Source organism: Gadus macrocephalus, chromosome 1 (genome assembly GCF_031168955.1).
Source record: "Gadus macrocephalus chromosome 1, ASM3116895v1".
NCBI lineage: Eukaryota > Metazoa > Chordata > Actinopteri > Gadiformes > Gadidae > Gadus > Gadus macrocephalus.
In genome coordinates this window covers 22,255,118-22,272,444 of record NC_082382.1, presented here as the reverse complement: position 1 = coordinate 22,272,444, position 17,327 = coordinate 22,255,118, and the positions used below count along the sequence as shown (strand labels likewise).

General features: G+C 48.8%; 1 protein-coding gene across 1 annotated transcript in view; it reads right to left on the bottom strand.

Moving 5' to 3' along the window:
* slc6a8 (solute carrier family 6 member 8) overlaps window positions 1-16,296 on the bottom strand; it is a 28,671-nt gene extending 12,375 nt beyond the window's left edge. The window contains exons 1-7 of the mRNA XM_060052931.1: window positions 15,483-16,296; window positions 9,525-9,656; window positions 8,031-8,298; window positions 6,278-6,410; window positions 4,975-5,109; window positions 4,258-4,361; window positions 1,508-1,632 (exon numbers count right to left, since the gene is read on the bottom strand). Of these exons, the coding sequence (XP_059908914.1) occupies window positions 1,508-1,632; window positions 4,258-4,361; window positions 4,975-5,109; window positions 6,278-6,410; window positions 8,031-8,298; window positions 9,525-9,656; window positions 15,483-15,828 (1,243 nt within the window). The 5' untranslated portion in view covers window positions 15,829-16,296. The remainder of the gene's footprint in view (window positions 1-1,507; window positions 1,633-4,257; window positions 4,362-4,974; window positions 5,110-6,277; window positions 6,411-8,030; window positions 8,299-9,524; window positions 9,657-15,482) is intronic.
* Between the last annotated feature and the right edge of the window lie 1,031 nt (window positions 16,297-17,327).

Here is a 17,327-nt window from a genome sequence, read left to right as displayed (position 1 = left end):
CCAGAAGAACAAGAATTTACCTTCTCTTGACAACAAATCTTTATAATTCAACCTCTGAACCCATCAAACACCAGGAGCCAAACCTCTGAACCAACCACATCAAACACCAGGAGCCAAACCTCTGAACCAACCACATCAAACACAAGTATACAACAGTATATATCAAATAAATACAGAACCCCCTCCCCTATATCTGTAAATATATCCATATGTTACAACATATAAACATAAGCATATAAGTACATACTGTATAAACTATATATACTGTATCTGAGGCTTGTGTGGGCAGGCCGCTTACTTAATGTCTGTCTGTCTGTTAACCAGCACACATACAAGAGAGAGTGAGACAGGGGGAGAGAGAGACACACAGAGAGTGTGATGGGTGAGAACACAAAAAACGAAAAACACAACATGAACTCAAGAGATCTTACCAGGCTACAACACACACCCACAGACACACACACACACACCCACACACAGACACACACACATACCCACACAAACAGACGCACACACACAGACGCACACACATACACAGAAATAACCACATACCCACAGACACACACATACACACACACACAAGCTCACACACCATCATAGACACACACACGCACACAGACAAATGTTGTATCCAAGCAATATCAGAATATATATATATATATATACATATACATATACATATATATATATGTATATATTGTCTCTTCAATTTAAATATGACCTCATTTATAAACAATGTATTGACAGTTTATGTTTATCACATCGGCTCATTTTCACATGACAGGTGTGTGTGCATGTGTGGGATATGTGTGTGTTAATACCTGTGTGTGTCTGTGAGGGAATGTATTTGTGTGTGGGTAAGTATGTGTGTGTGTGTGTATGTGTTTGTGTAAATATATTTGCATGTGTAGATATGTCTGTTTGAGTGTTTGTGTGTGTGTATGTGTGTAGATATGTGTTTGTGTGTGTGTGCATGTGCAGATTTGTGCAGATGTGTTGATATTTGTGTATATGCGTGTGTGTCTGTGCATTTGTAAATGTGTGTGTGTATTAGGGATCGACCGATATATCGGTCGGCCGATATTATCGGCCGATATTCGCAGTTTTTACGTGTATCGGTATCGGCCGATACGCGGCTGATTATTATTATTTTTTTACTTGTTCTACCTCACCTGTTTTTAATATTTGTTAAATATTGTTCATCTACTTGTTCTTACTTGTTCTACTTCACCTGTTTTTACTATTTGTTAAATATTGTTTTTTATATTGAAGTTCAATAAATGTTCCTTTAAAAAAAATAAAATAATAATAATAATAATCGGCTCAAGAAAATCGGTATCGGCGTATCGGCTAAGGCTGATGAAAAAATATCGGCATCGTATCGGCCCTAAAAAATCGGTATCGGTCGATCCCTAGTGTGTATGTGTATGTGTGTGTCTGTGTGTGTGTGTGTGTATTTGTAGATACGCCTGTGTGTGTGTGTGCGTGCGAGCGTGCGTGTGTGTACCTGACTCGGCCACCTGGGAGATGTGGACCCCCTGCTCCGCTGCCATGAAGCCGAGGATGGAGAAAACCACAAAACCAGCGAAGAAGCTGGTGCCACTGTTGATCAGGGCCAGCATGAAGGCGTCTCTACAGGGGAGAGAGGAGGGGAGAGGAGAGAGAGGAGGGGAGATAAGGAGAGGAGTGGAGGCCATTTGGGGAACAGGAGTTAATTGTTCTAATGTAATGTGGGCATTTTGACTATTGCTTCAAGGACTTCTAGCGTCAGGCGGAGTATTTACTGGAATAAGAGGCGTTCCCTGCTCTGCCCTGTCTGCTTCATTGGTTTCATCATAACGTGGTCTGATGTGTGCTGCTGTAGTGGTGAACCTAACTGAACATGGTTAGACTCAATCGAACTGGACATCGAGGTGTTACACTGAATCTAACTGAACATGGTTAGACTCAATCGGACTGGACATCGAGGTATTAGACTGAATCTAACAACATGGTTAGACTCAATCGAACTGGACATCGAGGTGTTACACTGAATCTATCTGAACATTGTTAGACTCAATCGAACTGGACATCGAGGTGTTACACTGAATCTAACTGAACATGGTTAGACTCAATCGGACTGGACATCGAGGTGTTACACTGAATCTAACTGAACATTGTCAGAGGTGGAAAACAGAGTCAACCTCAACATTGCTATAGTGGTGCTCGTAGATTCAGTATCATTGTAGATGGTTCTTGATGTTACAAGGCTAATATCTCGCATAGTTCCCTGCTGTGCTTTGGTCCCCTGGATTTAAGCAGCGTTGTTAGTGAAGTGTCCTGTGTCCGTACGGACACGGTGTTATGGTATATTCCACCATATTATTTTGGCCTAGGTTTGTGCCAGCTGGGTTGGGGTCACATTTGGTTTTGGTGAATGAATCTTAATAGATTGAATCTCACACAGTAGGGTGAATAGTCTGGAACAAAGTTCAGGAAGTTCCCTAAACTTTGGGAGACCATAGCCTGTTGTGTAACCTGTTGAGCAGTGGAAACCAGTTGCCATTGCTAGGCCATCCCATCAGGGTCAATGCACCACTAATTAACACGAGGTGTGGTGAACTAAGCGCTTCTCTAGGCAATGGATCCATCAGCACTTCTATTTAAAGTCCCGTCTGTTTGGAGCGGCAGACTCAGCAGATGAAGACTCATAGGGAGGCTGGTTGAAGCAGCCTCACCTGGACGAGTCTGATTGGACTCTGGGGCTTGAGTAACTAGTGTGCAACAGGTTCAACCACCCATTGCCTACCCCTCTCACCAAGGCCTTCCAGCAGAGGGGGGATACTTGTTTGCTAATCCTCCCCCAAATTTTAATTTTCTCCCCCCCTCCCTCCCTTCAGCCTTCACATGACTCCACGTCTCACAGAGCAGGTGAAGATCAACATGGCTCTCCTGAGTTCTCGGAGTATCCGATGTCCTCCATTCCAACGTCCTGGAGATGCCCCGCTGATAATGCTCGCTGAGGAACCTTGAGACACCCGTCGAGACCTCTGTTGTTTCTACTATCGTCTTTCCCTCACTCCACCCCCACACAGCTGGAGACCAACTCCGCCTCATATTCACCGGGAATGACCTCGCCATCATGCTCTGACCCCCGTCTTATCTTCCTCTTTCTCTCTCTCTCTAGTGCTCTAGTGTTCTAGTGTCCTAAACTAGCCTGTATTGTGTAAGGTGGCCTGTACGGGTATGTATTGTGCAAGGTGTCAAGTACTGGCCTGTATTGTGTAAGGGGACCGGGGTTGTGTGACGTGTTTAAGGCATGGTGGCTCTGTCACACTAAATTTGTACCGGCGGCGAAAATTGTACCGGGTACGTAATCAGTTGTCCGTTGCCAGGCAACGGACAACAGATTACGTAAGGGGTTGTCCGTTGCCAGGCGGGTTTCAATCGCGCTCATGTTGCCGAAGACGAAATAATATAATACAGATAACGGATCGCTAGATAACACTTTTTTTTACTTTATATTTGTATTGCATTTAATTGTTTAATCGAATTTAGCTAGTAAACTGAGTGTTTAATGTGTATCATAGTCTAGCTAGCTTGGGTTAATTTAATTTCCTTAATTTAATTTAGAGAATAGATTATAGGTAATAGATAGATAGATAGATAGATAGATAGATAGATAGATAGATAGATAGATAGATAGATAGATAGATAGATAGATAGATAGATAGATAGATAGATAGATAGATAGATAGATAGATAGATAGATAGATAGATAGATAGATAGATAGATAGATAGATAGATAGATAGATAGATAGATAGATAGATAGATAGATAGATAGATAGATAGATAGATAGATAGATAGATAGATAGATAGATAGATAGATAGATAGATAGATAGATAGATAGATAGATAGATAGATAGATAGATGGGTAGATAGGTGAGCAGGCATTTACTAACTGGTAAATGTTTTTTATTATTATTATTCACGTTATCCCCATAACATTTAGCTATTACTGTGTGTGTGTGGGGAAATAGATAAATACAATGCAATACAATACAAATATAAAGTTAGGAACGCTAATAAATGTCATTTGACGTAGGCCGGTACAATTTTCGCCGCCGGTACAAATTTAGTGTGACAGCTCCGTTGCGTCAGCGTCAGCTGAAGGGGTTGCCTGTCAAGGCATGAGACGCCTAGATGTGCCGAGATGGACCCGGAAAAGCCAGGCTAGGGATAGCAGTAGCACTATAGTGGGACTGTAGTAGTACCTGTAGCAGTCGTTGTTGAAGCGGTTGTAGCTGCCCAGTGCGGTCAGAGCTCCCAGGCCGATGGCGTAGGAGAAGAATATCTGAGTACCTGCATCAATCCATACCTAGGGTCCGAGGGCAGGGGTCAGACACATACTCTCGTAGTCTCATAGTCTGTCTGTCTGTCTGATTGACTGTATGATCTCAAATATTTTAGACAAGTAACAATTAATTCATTAGGATTAATTATTAGCTTTGCGGTAGTAACACGACTTTGGCTAAGGCTAGGTATTGCCCAGGTGTTAGCTAGGCATAAGCTAGAAGCCTGATGTAGGCTATGTGCTAGCTAGAAGCTAGATGTAGGCAACGTGTTGGCTAGGTATTGGCTAGGTGTTAGCTAGGCTAAATGCTGCGTTAGAGCACAACAAAGTGATTGTTGATGTTTTAACACATCATTGGTTTGGTTTAGCACCATGGATATGAACTTTATCTGACTGGTTGGATGAGCTTCGTGTGTGTGTGTGTGTGTGTGTGTGTGTGTGTGTGTGTGTGTGTGTGTGTGTGTGTGTGTGTGTGTGTGTGTGTGTGTGTGTGTGTGTGTGTGTGTGTGTGTGTGTGTGTGTGTGTGTGTGTGTGTGTGTGTGTGTGTGTGTGTGTGTGTGTGTGTGTGTGTGTGTGTGTGTGTGTGTGCTCAGCAGAGGGGTCGCCATGCAGGACCCCTCCCAGAGCAGCTCTGACCTGAGCCTCTCCCAGCTTGCTCCAGTCAGGCTTGATGTAGTACATGATGCCGTCGTACGCTCCGGGGAGCGTGACCCCGCGGATAAACAGGATCACCAGGACCACGTAGGGGAAGGTGGCGGTGAAGTACACGATCTGGAGCGCGCACACGCACACACACGCACACACACACACACACACACACACGCAATACGGGATGTTAGTTAACCATTTAAAGAGAACATGAATCAGTGATATCACTTCTCTCGGCCAATCAGAGCTTAGGCCCTTTAGTAGTTGGTGATGTCTCTCTCTCTCGCTCTCTCTCTCTCTCCCCCCCAGCGGTCACGTCCCATTGCAGTGGTACCGCCCCCTTTCACAAACAACCAATCCCATTCATCCCGGGGCTGCCTCCTTCAATTCTAGTGGTCGTCAAAGCAACAAAGCCATGTGACTGCAGATCACAGTGTTTGTCTACTTGTGTGTGTGTGTGTGTGTGCGCGTGTGTGAGTGTCATCTCGGGGTAGATGAGGACAGTGAATACGTTAAGGAGGCCGTTTAGGCAATAATCCCTGAGGTGCCATACTTTGGTTACATGATCGTTACATGACTTGTTACATTTGTCGGTGGTACCGTGTTCATTTGGTGTGCGATCGTTGCGTGTTACTTTGGTGTGTGATCGCTACCTGTTACTATGGTGAGATTGTTAATTGTTACTATGGTTACATGATCGTTACTATGGTGTGTGATCGTTAAGTGTTTCTATGCTGTGAGTTCGTTATGTGTTACTATGGTAACGTCATCGCTACGTGTTAATATGGTTATGTGATCGTTAGGTGTTACTACGGTTACGTGATCACTACGTGTTCTATGGTTATGCGATCGGTACGTGTTACCATGGTTACATGATAGTTACAGGTTACTTTGGTGTGTGATCGTTAAGTGTTACTTCGGTTTGAGATCGTTACTAAGGTGTGTGATTGTTGCGTGTTACTAGGGTGTGTGACCGTTACTTGTTACTATGTTGTGTGACACTGATTGTTACATGTTACTTTGGTGTGAGAGTTGCGTGTTACTATGGCTACATGATCGCTACGTGTTACTTTGGTATGTGAGCGTTACGTGTTACTTTGTTGTGGGAGCGTTCTGTGTTACTATGGTGTGAGATTGTTACGTGTTCCTACATTAGATTGTTACTTTGGTGTGTGCACTTTTGTTTGAGTAGTAGTACTACTGAAGTACTTCTGCTAATAGCAGGTTCAACCTGAGTAGCAGGAAGAAGCACAACAAGCAGGTGGTATGTGTGGGGGTGGTGTTGGTGTACCTTGCCAGTAGACTTGACTCCCTTCCAGACACAGAAATAGACGAGGATCCAGACGGCCACCAGACACAGGAGCATCTCCCAGTTCATCCGACCAGGGTGGTCTAGTCCTTCAGAGATACCCAGGACCTTGTTCCTGAGGGGCGGAGAGGAGGAGAGAGAGAGAAATAGAGGTGATGAGAGGGAGAGAGGAGGAGAGAGAGAGGAGAGGTGAGGAGAGGGAGAGAGGAGGAGAGAGATAGAGGAGGAGAGAGAGGTGATGAGAGAGATAGAGGAGGAGAGAGAGGAGAGGTGAGGTGAGGGAGAGGAGAGAGATAGAGGAAGAGAGAGAGAGGAGAGGGAGAGAGGAAGAGAGTTGATGAGAGATAGAGGAGGAGAGAGAGAGGTGAGGAGAGGGAGAGGTGATGAGAGAGATAGAGGAGGAGAGAGAGAGGAGGAGAGGTGATGAGAGAGAGGAGAGGGAGAGAGGAGAGAGGTGATGAGAGAGAGGAGAGGGAGATAGACAGAAGAAGAGGAGAGAGAGGAGAGGTGAGGAGAAGTGATGAGAGAGATAGACAGAAGAGGAGAGGGGAGGAGAGAGAGGAGAGGAGGACGGAGGTCATGAGAGGGAGAGAGATGTGATGGGGCAGAGAGTGGAGGAGAAATAGGTGATGGGAGAAAGAAAGGAGGAGAGAGGTGATGGGAGAGGGAGGAGGAGAGGGGTTAGGAAAGAGAGGAGGAGAGCGAGGAGATAGCCCTAGCCCAGCTAGCCCTGGCTCAGCAAGCGCTAGCTAGCTCTAACAACAAAAACAAAGCCCTAGCCTAGCTAGCCCTGGCCCAGCTAGCCCTAGCCTAGCTAGCCCTGGCCCAGCTAGCCCTAGCCAGCTGTGGCCCTTTTCCATTGGCGCCAGTCAAAAAATGCGGCACTGATCTTATTTACATTACCGGTTTAAACGCGCCAAGCTTTATCAAAGCAGCGCCTGATATGGACGACCATCTCGAAGTGGACCGTCTCCAGAGTCACACCAGAGCGATCCGACCGGCTTGCTGGGAGGAGCGACAAGTTGTCTCAGATTGTCAGAGTATAGGCCTCTCGAGATTCATCAGTTTCTACCGTCTGAGACGCATCGCCGCGCACAGTCCCGCTCCGGAGGCTGGAGTTCATCAGACATGAGTGTGAGTGTTGTGTCATCGACATCAGTTAAAGAGGAACCTTCAGGCGGGTAGCGCTGTTCACGGCCGCGCAGTCAGGCCGAGTCACGGCAGGCCAGTATAGTACAATGGAAAAAGACCACTAGTCTAGACCAGCTAGCCTAGCCCCAATGCTAAGCCAGCTACCCAAAACCCTAGCCCCGCTAGCCTAGCCCTAATGCTAACCAAGCTACCCAAAACCCTAGCAATACTAGCCTAGCCCTTATGCTAACCCAGCTAGCCTAAACCCTAGCCACACTAGCCAAGGTCTATTGCTAACCCAGCTACCCAAAACCCTAATCACACTAGCCAAGCCCTAATGCTAAACCAGCTACCAAAAGCCCTAGCCAAACTAGCCTAGCTCTAACGCTAACCCAGCTTCCAAAAACCCTAGCCAAGCTATAATGCTAACCCAGCTAGCCAAAACCCTAGCCACACCAGCCTAGCCCTTATGTTAACCCAGCTAGCCAAAACCCTAGCCACACTAGCCTAGCCCTTACGTTAACCCAGCTAGCCAAAAACCCTAGCCACCCTAGCCTAGCTCTAATGCTAACCCAGCTAGCCCCAGCTCAGCGGAGGAACTCACTCCCAGAACTCTACGATGGGCGAGTGTCCTTCGGCCAGCTGCAGGCAGGTGAGGTTGGGGGCGGCGGTGGCGTTGGCCAGGCTGCCGTTCTCACAGTTGGGGTGGCGGAAGAACTCAATGCAGCTAGGCGTGTTCCACTCGTTATCACAGGTGGACCAGGGCAGGACAGAGTTAAAGGACTTGATGAAGTAGTAGAAGCCCCAGGCCAGCACCATGATGTAGTAGGTGTTACAGAAAAATACAATCACCATGGAGGCATAGCCCAGACCTGAGGAGAGAGGAGAGAGGGGGGAGGGGAGGAGGGGAGGAGGGGAGGAGGGGAGGAGGAGAGAGTGGAGAGGAGAAGAAGGGAGGGGGGAGAGAGAAGAGAGAGAGGAGGGGAGGGGAGATAGGAGGGTAGAGAGAGGAGAAAGGAGAGGGGAGAGGAGAGACATTTAATACTTTCAACTCTGCCTTCTGTTCATTCAAACAACTGCCCAAAAGCCATGAGCCGTGAACAGGTGGCAGTCCTCTATTTAACCAGATTAGCTTCAGGGAGTAGACCTCTGACCAGAGACCAACAAAGCAGCACACATTAAACACGACAAAGCTTCTATGTACCAATACGCTTGTACAAACTCAATTCTATCTTCACCTTGGGGCTATAGCTTCTATCTATCAAACTATATGGGATATACAAACTAAGATTGTAAATATCAGCATTTGGGAAACCATCACATGATATCCCATCATGTGATGGCTGTGTGTGTGTGTGTGTGTGTGTGTGTGTGTGTGTGTGTGTGTGTGTGTGTGTGTGTGTGTGTGTGTGTGTGTGTGTGTGTGTGTGTGTGTGTGTGTGGATAACAGTACTCTAAATCAGAACTGGGTTGTGTCACCAGTCAGATATCAGCCTGATGTCTGATATCGGCTGATAAGAGCATACCTGCAGAACTGCACGTCTACGCTCTTACATAGGGGTTAGAGAGTACAGACAGGTCCTTAAGGAGCAGGTAGGGGTTAGAGAGTACAGACAGGTCCTTAAGGAGCAGGTAGGGGTTAGAGAGTACAGACAGGTCCTTAAGGAGCAGGTAGGGGTTAGACAGTACAGGGACAGGTCATTAAGGAGCAGGTAAGGGTTAGACAGTAGAGAGACAGGTCATTGAGGAGCAGGTAGGGGTGAGACAGTACAGAGACAGGTCATTGAGGAGCAGGTAGGGGTTAGACAGTACAGGGACAGGTCATTAAGGAGCAGGTAAGGGTTAGACAGTAGAGAGACAGGTCATTGAGGAGCAGGTAGGGGTGAGACAGTACAGAGACAGGTCATTAAGGAGCAGGTAGGGGTTAGACAGTACAGAGACAGGTCATTAAGGAGCAGGTAGGGGTTAGACAGTACAGAGACTGGTTATAAGGAGCATATGTCTGTGCAGTGTGTGTGTGTGTGTGTGTGTGTCTGATCAGGGCGAAAGTGTGTGTGTGTGTGTGTGTGTGTGTGTGTGTGTGTGTGTGTGTGTGCACCTTTGAAGAGGGGGGCGATGTTCCACACGTTGATGCTGCCTGCCTTCATGAACTGTCCCAATGCGATCTCCAGGAAGAAGATTGGAATCCCCCCCACCAACGCGATCAGCAGGTATGGTATCAGGAACACCCCTGGAACGCAAACAGGCCGATTGAGACACTGGCCTACTGAGACACAGTGAGACAGGCCTAGACACAGGCCTACTGAGACACAGCCTACTGAGACACACTGAGACACAGGCCTACTGAGACACAGGCCTACTGAGACACAGACACAGGCCTACTGACACAGGCCTATGGAGACACAGACACAGGCCTACTGAGACACAGGCCTACTGAGACACAGACACAGGCCTACGGAGACAGGCCTACGGAGACACACTGAGACACAGGCCTACTGAGACACAGGCCTACTGAGACACAGACACAGGCCTACGGAGACACACTGAGACTCAGACACAGGCCTACTGAGACACAGGCCTACTGACACAGGCCTACTGAGACACAGAAACAGTCCTACAGACACAGGCCTACGGAGACACACTGAGACACAGGCCTACTGAGACTCAGACACAGGCCTACTGAGACACAGGCCTATTGAGACTCAGACACAGGCCTACGGAGACACACTGAGACACAGGCCTACTGAGACTCAGACACAGGCCTACTGAGACTCAGACACAGGCCTACTGAGACACAGGCCTACAGACACAGGCCTACTGAGACACAGACACAGGCCTACAGACACAGGCCTACTGAGACACAGACACAGGCCTACAGACACAGGCCTACTGAGACACACTGAGACAATGGACAGCCTCTTGTCCCCTGAGAAACAACACAGCAGTTACAGCAGAGCTGTAACATTTGACCAATGAAGATAATACTTCATGTATTTTATGTACCCAACTGTACTTGATATACTTTGTATACACAGTACTTGATCAACTTTATACAATACTTGATATACTTTACAGTATTTTATATCATCTCCTTTTGCTTTCTTAATGAACATCAATCCAAGAGAGGAGAGGAGACAGTATTCATTGAGAAAAGCTCTAATAGCGTCGCAGGACAGCTCTAGAGCCACGAGACGCAGAGAGAGATCTAACTACCTCAGCTGGATTAGTGGCGATAAGTCACAGGGCTGAGGATTGACCAATCAGATGGAGGGCCGCGGCGAGAGGAGGCCTCACAGATCAGTGACTGACACCTGCCTGCCGCCAAAGGATTGGGAGTCTCCTCACGTTGTCTCCGTGGGCCCGGATGACATCAACATTGGTTTGCAGCGTCCACCACAACACGCAGAAGCTCCCGATTTGCTACGATATCTCCTCATGTTCCTCCGGTCAGAAGCTCTCCGCAGCCAGACGCAGACGCAGAGTGTTTGTGGAGGGCTCTGAGGCTACCTTTGTACCTGGACAGGTGTGTGAGGAGGAGGGCTCTCTGAGGTCTCTAGTGGTCTGTGTACCTGGACAGGTGTGTGTCAGGAGCAGGGCTCTCTGAGGTCTCTAGTGGTCTGTGTACCTGGACAGGTGTGTGAGGAGCAGGGCTCTCTGAGGTCTCTAGTGGTCTGTGTACCTGGACAGGTGTGTGAGGAGGAGGGCTCTCTGAGGTCTCTAGTGGTCTGTGTACCTGGACAGGTGTGTGAGGAGGAGGGCTCTCTGAGGTCTCTAGGGGTCTGTGTACCTGGACAGGTGTGTGAGGAGGAGGGCTCTCTGAGGTCTCTAGTGGTCTGTGTACCTGGACAGGTGTGTGTTAGGAGCAGGGCTCTCTAGTGGACTGTGTACCTGGACAGGTGTGTGGGGAGGAGGGCTCTCTGAGGCTACCTGTGTACCTAGACAGGTGTGGCTGCTGACTCCGCCCCCTCATGTCGGATTGATAATTGATTGGTGCTCTGGCCGGAGCAAACAAGAAGCTTGTGCTATTGTTAGTAAATGATTTTCATTTGGACTTTTGACTTTATTTGAAGGCCTAAAGTGGAGACGAAACTTTATCGTCTCCCACCTGGAGACGATAAAGTAGTTAATCAACCAGCAGACCTAGCTCAGCAGAACCAGTCTCTACTAGTTATGCTTGGAGCTGCCAAACACCAGAACTCCAACTGGTTATACTGCTGCCCAGTACAAGTACAAACACGGTGTACTGCTAGGGATGGGCGATTATTCTACATTATTTTGGCGTCAAACGATCACAAAATGTTTTTTTTTTTAAAATGTTTTATAGAAAGGGCAGAAAAGATGGATACATATCTGCATATTATTTTAGATTGGAACATTTTCTTTTTGACCATTTTGTGTATTTTTTTAAGGCGAAATTTCAAATCAGTTACATAGTTTTTTTTGGGAGAGACATTCTGAATAAAACCACATGTTTTCGAACTCAAAAATAATCGTTTGAATAATCGTGATTTCAATATTGACCAAAATAATCGTGTTTATGATTTTTCCCATAATCGAGCAGCCCTATGTACTACTGGTTCTCCTGGGAGCTGCCCATTAGAATCTGAGTTTTCTGTTTATACTGGGAGCTGCCCAGTACACCCACAGTCACCTACTGGTGGACAGTGGGAGTTGCTCCTCGCTGTGTGAAGGAGGAGGAGAGCTGGTTAGGATACAGATTAACAGATTACCAGCTGCTTAATCTGGTGCCCGCGTGGGGCGGGGCTGTGATGTCATCAGCTAGCCAACACACACACTCTCTGGGTGTAGTTAGTACAAATACACACTCTGGGTGTAGTTAGTACAAATACACTCTCTGGGTGTAGTTAGTACAAATACACTCTCTGGGTGTAGTGAGTACAAATACACTCTCTGGGTGTAGTTAGTACAAAAACACTCTCTGGGTGGAGTGAGTACAAATACACTCTCTGGGTGTAGTGAGTACAAATACACTCTCTGGGTGTAGTGAGTACAAATACACTCTCTGGGTGTAGTGAGTACAAATACACTCTCTGGGTGTAGTGAGTACAAAAACACTCTCCGGGGTGCAGTTAGTACAAATATTCGGTCTAGGTGTAGTTAGTACTAATGTCTGGGTGTAACTTAGTACAAATAAACTGCCTGGGTGTAGTAATTAGTGGTGCATGAAATGCACCACTTGTTACTGGTGGAGGAATGTAGGATGGGAGGGGCGTGGTTCACACTCCCGGGTCTCTCTCCTGAGTCTCCCCCCTGAGTCTCTCCCCTTAGTCTCCCCTGAGTCTCTCCCCTGAGTCTCCCCCCTGAGTCTCTCCCCTGAGTCTCTCCCCTTAGTCTCCCCTGAGTCTCCCCTGAGTCTCTCCCCTGAGTCTCTCCCCTGAGTCTCTCCCCTTAGTCTCCCCTGAGTCTCTCCCCTGAGTCTCTCCCCTGAGTCTCTCCCCTTAGTCTCCCCCCTGAGTCTCCCCTGAGTCTCTCCCCTGAGTCTCTCCCCTGAGTCTCCCCTTAGTCTCCCCCCTGAGTCTCTCCCCTTAGTCTCCCCTGAGTCTCTCCCCTGAGTCTCTCCCCTGAGTCTCTCCCCTTAGTCTCCCCCCTGAGTCTCTCCCCTTAGTCTCCCCTGAGTCTCTCCCCTGAGTCTCTCCCCTGAGTCTCTCCCCTGATTCTCCCCCCTGAGTCTCTCCCCTTAGTCTCCCCTGAGTCTCCCCTGAGTCTCTCCCCTGAGTCTCTCCCCTGAGTCTCTCCCCTTAGTCTCCCCTGAGTCTCCCCTGAGTCTCTCCCCTGAGTCTCTCCCCTGAGTCTCTCCCCTTAGTCTCCCCTGAGTCTCTCCCCTGAGTCTCCCCCCTGAGTCTCTCCCCTGAGTCTCTCCCCTTAGTCTCCCCTGAGTCTCTCCCCTGAGTCTCTCCCCTGATTCTCCCCCCTGAGACCCTTTCCCTTGAGTCTCCCCCCTGAGTCTCCCCTTAATCTCTCCCCTGAGTCTCCCCCGAGTCTCCCCTGAGTCTCCCCCGAGTCTCCCCCGAGTCTCCCCTGAGTCTCTCCCCTGAGTCTCCCCCCTGAGTCTCCCCCCTGAGTCTCCCCAGAGTCTCCCCCCTGAGTCTCCCCTGAGTCTCCCCTGAGGTCCTTGAATTTGCACCTACCCATTGTCGCAGACTAGCTAGCAAGCACGCAGATAATCGTTTATGTATGCAGCTAGCAAGAAAGACTTTTTTTTTTTTTTAAGGCCTTAAATTTAGAAACCCTGGTTGGGAGTGAGTGGCTAAGGAGTGAGAGTAAGTAAGGAGAGAGAGAGTGAGTCAGGAGTGAGGGTGAGTTAGTAAGGAGTGAGTTAAGAGTGAATAAGCCAGGAGTAAGAGTAAGTTAGGAGTGAGTGAATTAGGAGTGCGTTAGTAAGGGGTGAATAACAGTTGGGAATACGTTGGGAATAACAGTGAGTTAAGAGTATGAGTTGGTTGAATTAAGAGTGCTGCCTGTAACACACATGTGAAAGATTACTGCTAGCTGGTTGTCCTCCTGATCTGAGAACTCTTGAGTCAGGGTAGACCATGTGACACACACACACACACACACACACACACACACACACACACACACACACACACACACACACCCGCTAACTCTCCTCCCAGCCTACAGCCGCAGAGATTGGTGGAGGTCAGCTGGCGTGGGGCCAGGTGTGACACCCTGATGTAGTACCTGCTAGATTAAACCCCAAGGCATGCTGGGAACAGAGTGCCCTTTAGTAGTCGGTCTCTGTGGGTACCAGGTACCGTTACCGTGGTAACCCGCTTCCAATTCATTCTTGGCGCCCCTGCCAACCGTCCCACACACACACACACACACACACACACACACACACACACACACACACACACACACACACACACACACACACACACACACACACACACACACACACACACACACACACACACACACACACACACACACACACAGTGTCTGGGTTGTTAGTGTCAGGTAACCATGGAACTGGATGGACAGACCCCACAGAAAACATATGAACATCCGCTTCAGTAACTTTTCAACACCTTAACCAGAACATTCAGTAACACGGCCCTCTGAATACCAGGATGTGTACTGCTGTAATGTCCACATACTACATAGTGGCCTTAAGGAGCTGCAATGTGTCAGAGGCTATTCACGCCCTCATGTATAGTCATGTATTACCGTGTTAGAGGCTACACAAGCGGCACAGCCCTCATGTCTAGCAGGACATCCCGTTTGGTCTTATTCTCTCCTGCTTAACGGCATCTATTTCCTCTCCTACCCTCCTGGGTTCAGGAGAGGGACTACCCAGTCCTCCTCCCCCCCAGTCCTCCGCCTCCAGTCCCCGTAGGACTGGGGGGGAGGAGGAGGAGAAGGACGACGACTGCCTGAGTAAGGGGACCGACTAGTAGTCTAGTCTCTAGTCCTAGTCTAGTCCTACTTTGGGGGGGTCTGAGGACCTTGCGGCCCCCCGCAGCAGGACGACCTGTGAGGACCTTGCGGCGGCATCAGTGATAACCTCCGATTCGTCACTTCACTGCCGCTAGCTCTCTGCGTCTCTCTCTGCGCAGAGATGAGGCAGCGAGGCCGTTGTCATAGTGACGCAGGACGATGACGAGAGTGGGCGCGTGTTAAGGAATCTATTCAGAAACATATTGATCCGTTATCATTGATTGTTGTTTTTTTCGTCAAATGCGGTGCTGACCATGACAGGACATGGTGCACGTATGCAAATACCCATTATATGAATACATGAATACTGCTTCTATAAAGAAAACAAATTAGGATTAATGCTTTACTTTTATTAGGAAAATATGAATACACCTATCATGAATAATAATTATACATATACATTTGTATATATATATTTATGTTCTATATATATATGTGTGTTTGTGTGTGCGTATTATACATGTGTGTTCTATAAATATGTGTGTACTATATATATGCATGTGTGTACATATATGTGTGTACTAATCACGGGGGGCCACCTGTCTCCCCCCCACCCTGGCGGAGTGACGTCCCCCCCATCCCCCCTCACCTCCGCCGTTCTTGTAGCACAGGTACGGGAAGCGCCACACGTTGCCCAGGCCCACAGCGAAGCCCACGCACGACATGATGAAGTCCATCTGCCGCGTCCACGTCTCGCGCTCCTGGTAAGCGGGCACCACCTGCTCTGGCGGGTAAACCCCCGGGTCCGGGTAGCCCACCGAGTCCGGGTAGCCCCCCAGCTCCGGCGGGTAGCCCCCCTTCTCCTTGTCGTCCGCGGCGGGCGGCAGGCTGCCGTTCAGCCCCCCCGCGGAGGCGCGGTGTCCGTTAGGGATGAGATGCCCCCTCTTCTCCTCCTGCAGCCCGGGGCCGCTCTCTCTCTCTCCGGAGCCCTGCATGGTGTCTGAGCCGCGGTTCTCTCGGCTCCTCCACGACCCGGTCTCTGCACTCGGCTCTTGGCCCCCGCTCCTGCGGACCGTCCCTCGGCGCGCGGCTCCTTGGCGCGCGGCTGAGCAGCGGAAGGTCGTCGACGTTTTTTTTTTTTAAACAAGGTTTCAGATATTTAGCAAACGAGCGCGCGGTTGAAGTGTGCGACGGAAGCGAGACGTCAGAGGGACGTCAGAAGCAGTCCACGAAACACTTGAAGGACAGTCTGAAGAATCGCATGTGGAGCGCGTCAGTCAAGAGGAGCCGTCGGTCGAACGGTTTGACCGGACCGGGTCGCGAGCTGCCTGCTTGTGCGCGAAGTCACATTCAGCGCGGTTAGTGTTCCGGTTCTGTTTATACAGAAGGCCTGATACTGGGCTCTGAGAGGGGGGTGTGCTCGGGTTGCGGTCCGTCCTTCACTGAGGCGCAGCGCGCCGCGCGAGGCTTTAAAAGGCTCGCAGCTGCTCGAGACCGCGTGACCGCTGCTGCGTCATAGCGCGTCAACCCCCCTCCCGCCCAGCCTCCCACATGACTTCCTCTCCCCGCGCTCTCCTCTCTTCCTCTCTGTCTCTCGCTTCTCTGTCTCTCTGTGTCAGAGGGGGAGACAGAGGTCAAAGTGGGGGAGGGGGTCTACATCAGTGGATCAGACGGAAGGAGCCGCTCTCGTGCTGGCGGAGCGGTTTATGACTGAGTGACGTCCCGGTGATTGACGTCACAGTGGGGGGCCTGAATCGGGAGTCAGAAACATGGATAACCTTGAAGGGGTTAAAGGGATCGATTTGTTTCGCCGTTATTCAAAAAACTACCACTAAGGGGGCGTCCCAGAGCGCGTATACCATATAGGCTCAGTCCTAAACGCAGCGACCCGGGTAAGAGTCCTGCCCGTGGTCATTTGCTGCATGTCCTCCCCTCCATCTCCCATACCTTCCTCTCTATGTCACTCTATAATGAATCATTAAAATGCAAAAATAAATCTTTAAAAAAAACTAACACTTAACCTGTTCTGAACCTGGCCTGATACTGTTCTATACCTCGTCTATGCCTGGTCTAATGCAGGTGTTAACCTGGTCTGAACCTAGTCTAAACCTGGTCTAATGCAGGTCTGAACCTGGTGTGAACCTGGTGTGCTGATGGACCTGGTTTCTTGTGGCCTTCATAGCTGATCAGCCCCAAACCAAAGGTTGTTCAACCTGAGCCTGGACCTTGACCTGCCTCGGTCCAGGGTGGACCACGCGCTGAAACTGAGCTGGATTATGGATTCTAGATTGTGGACTGTATATTATAAATTATAGATTGTTAAATCCTCCAGGAAGTGCAGGTTGTGGAACAATTCAACATGGGTCCTAGTTTACTGATTAATTATATGCAGGAAGGTACTTTGGAAATAGAATAGTATCTGTAATAGTAATACATACTATATTATGTATTAAATACTGTTATACTTATTATTAATAACTATTTCATTCTAGTT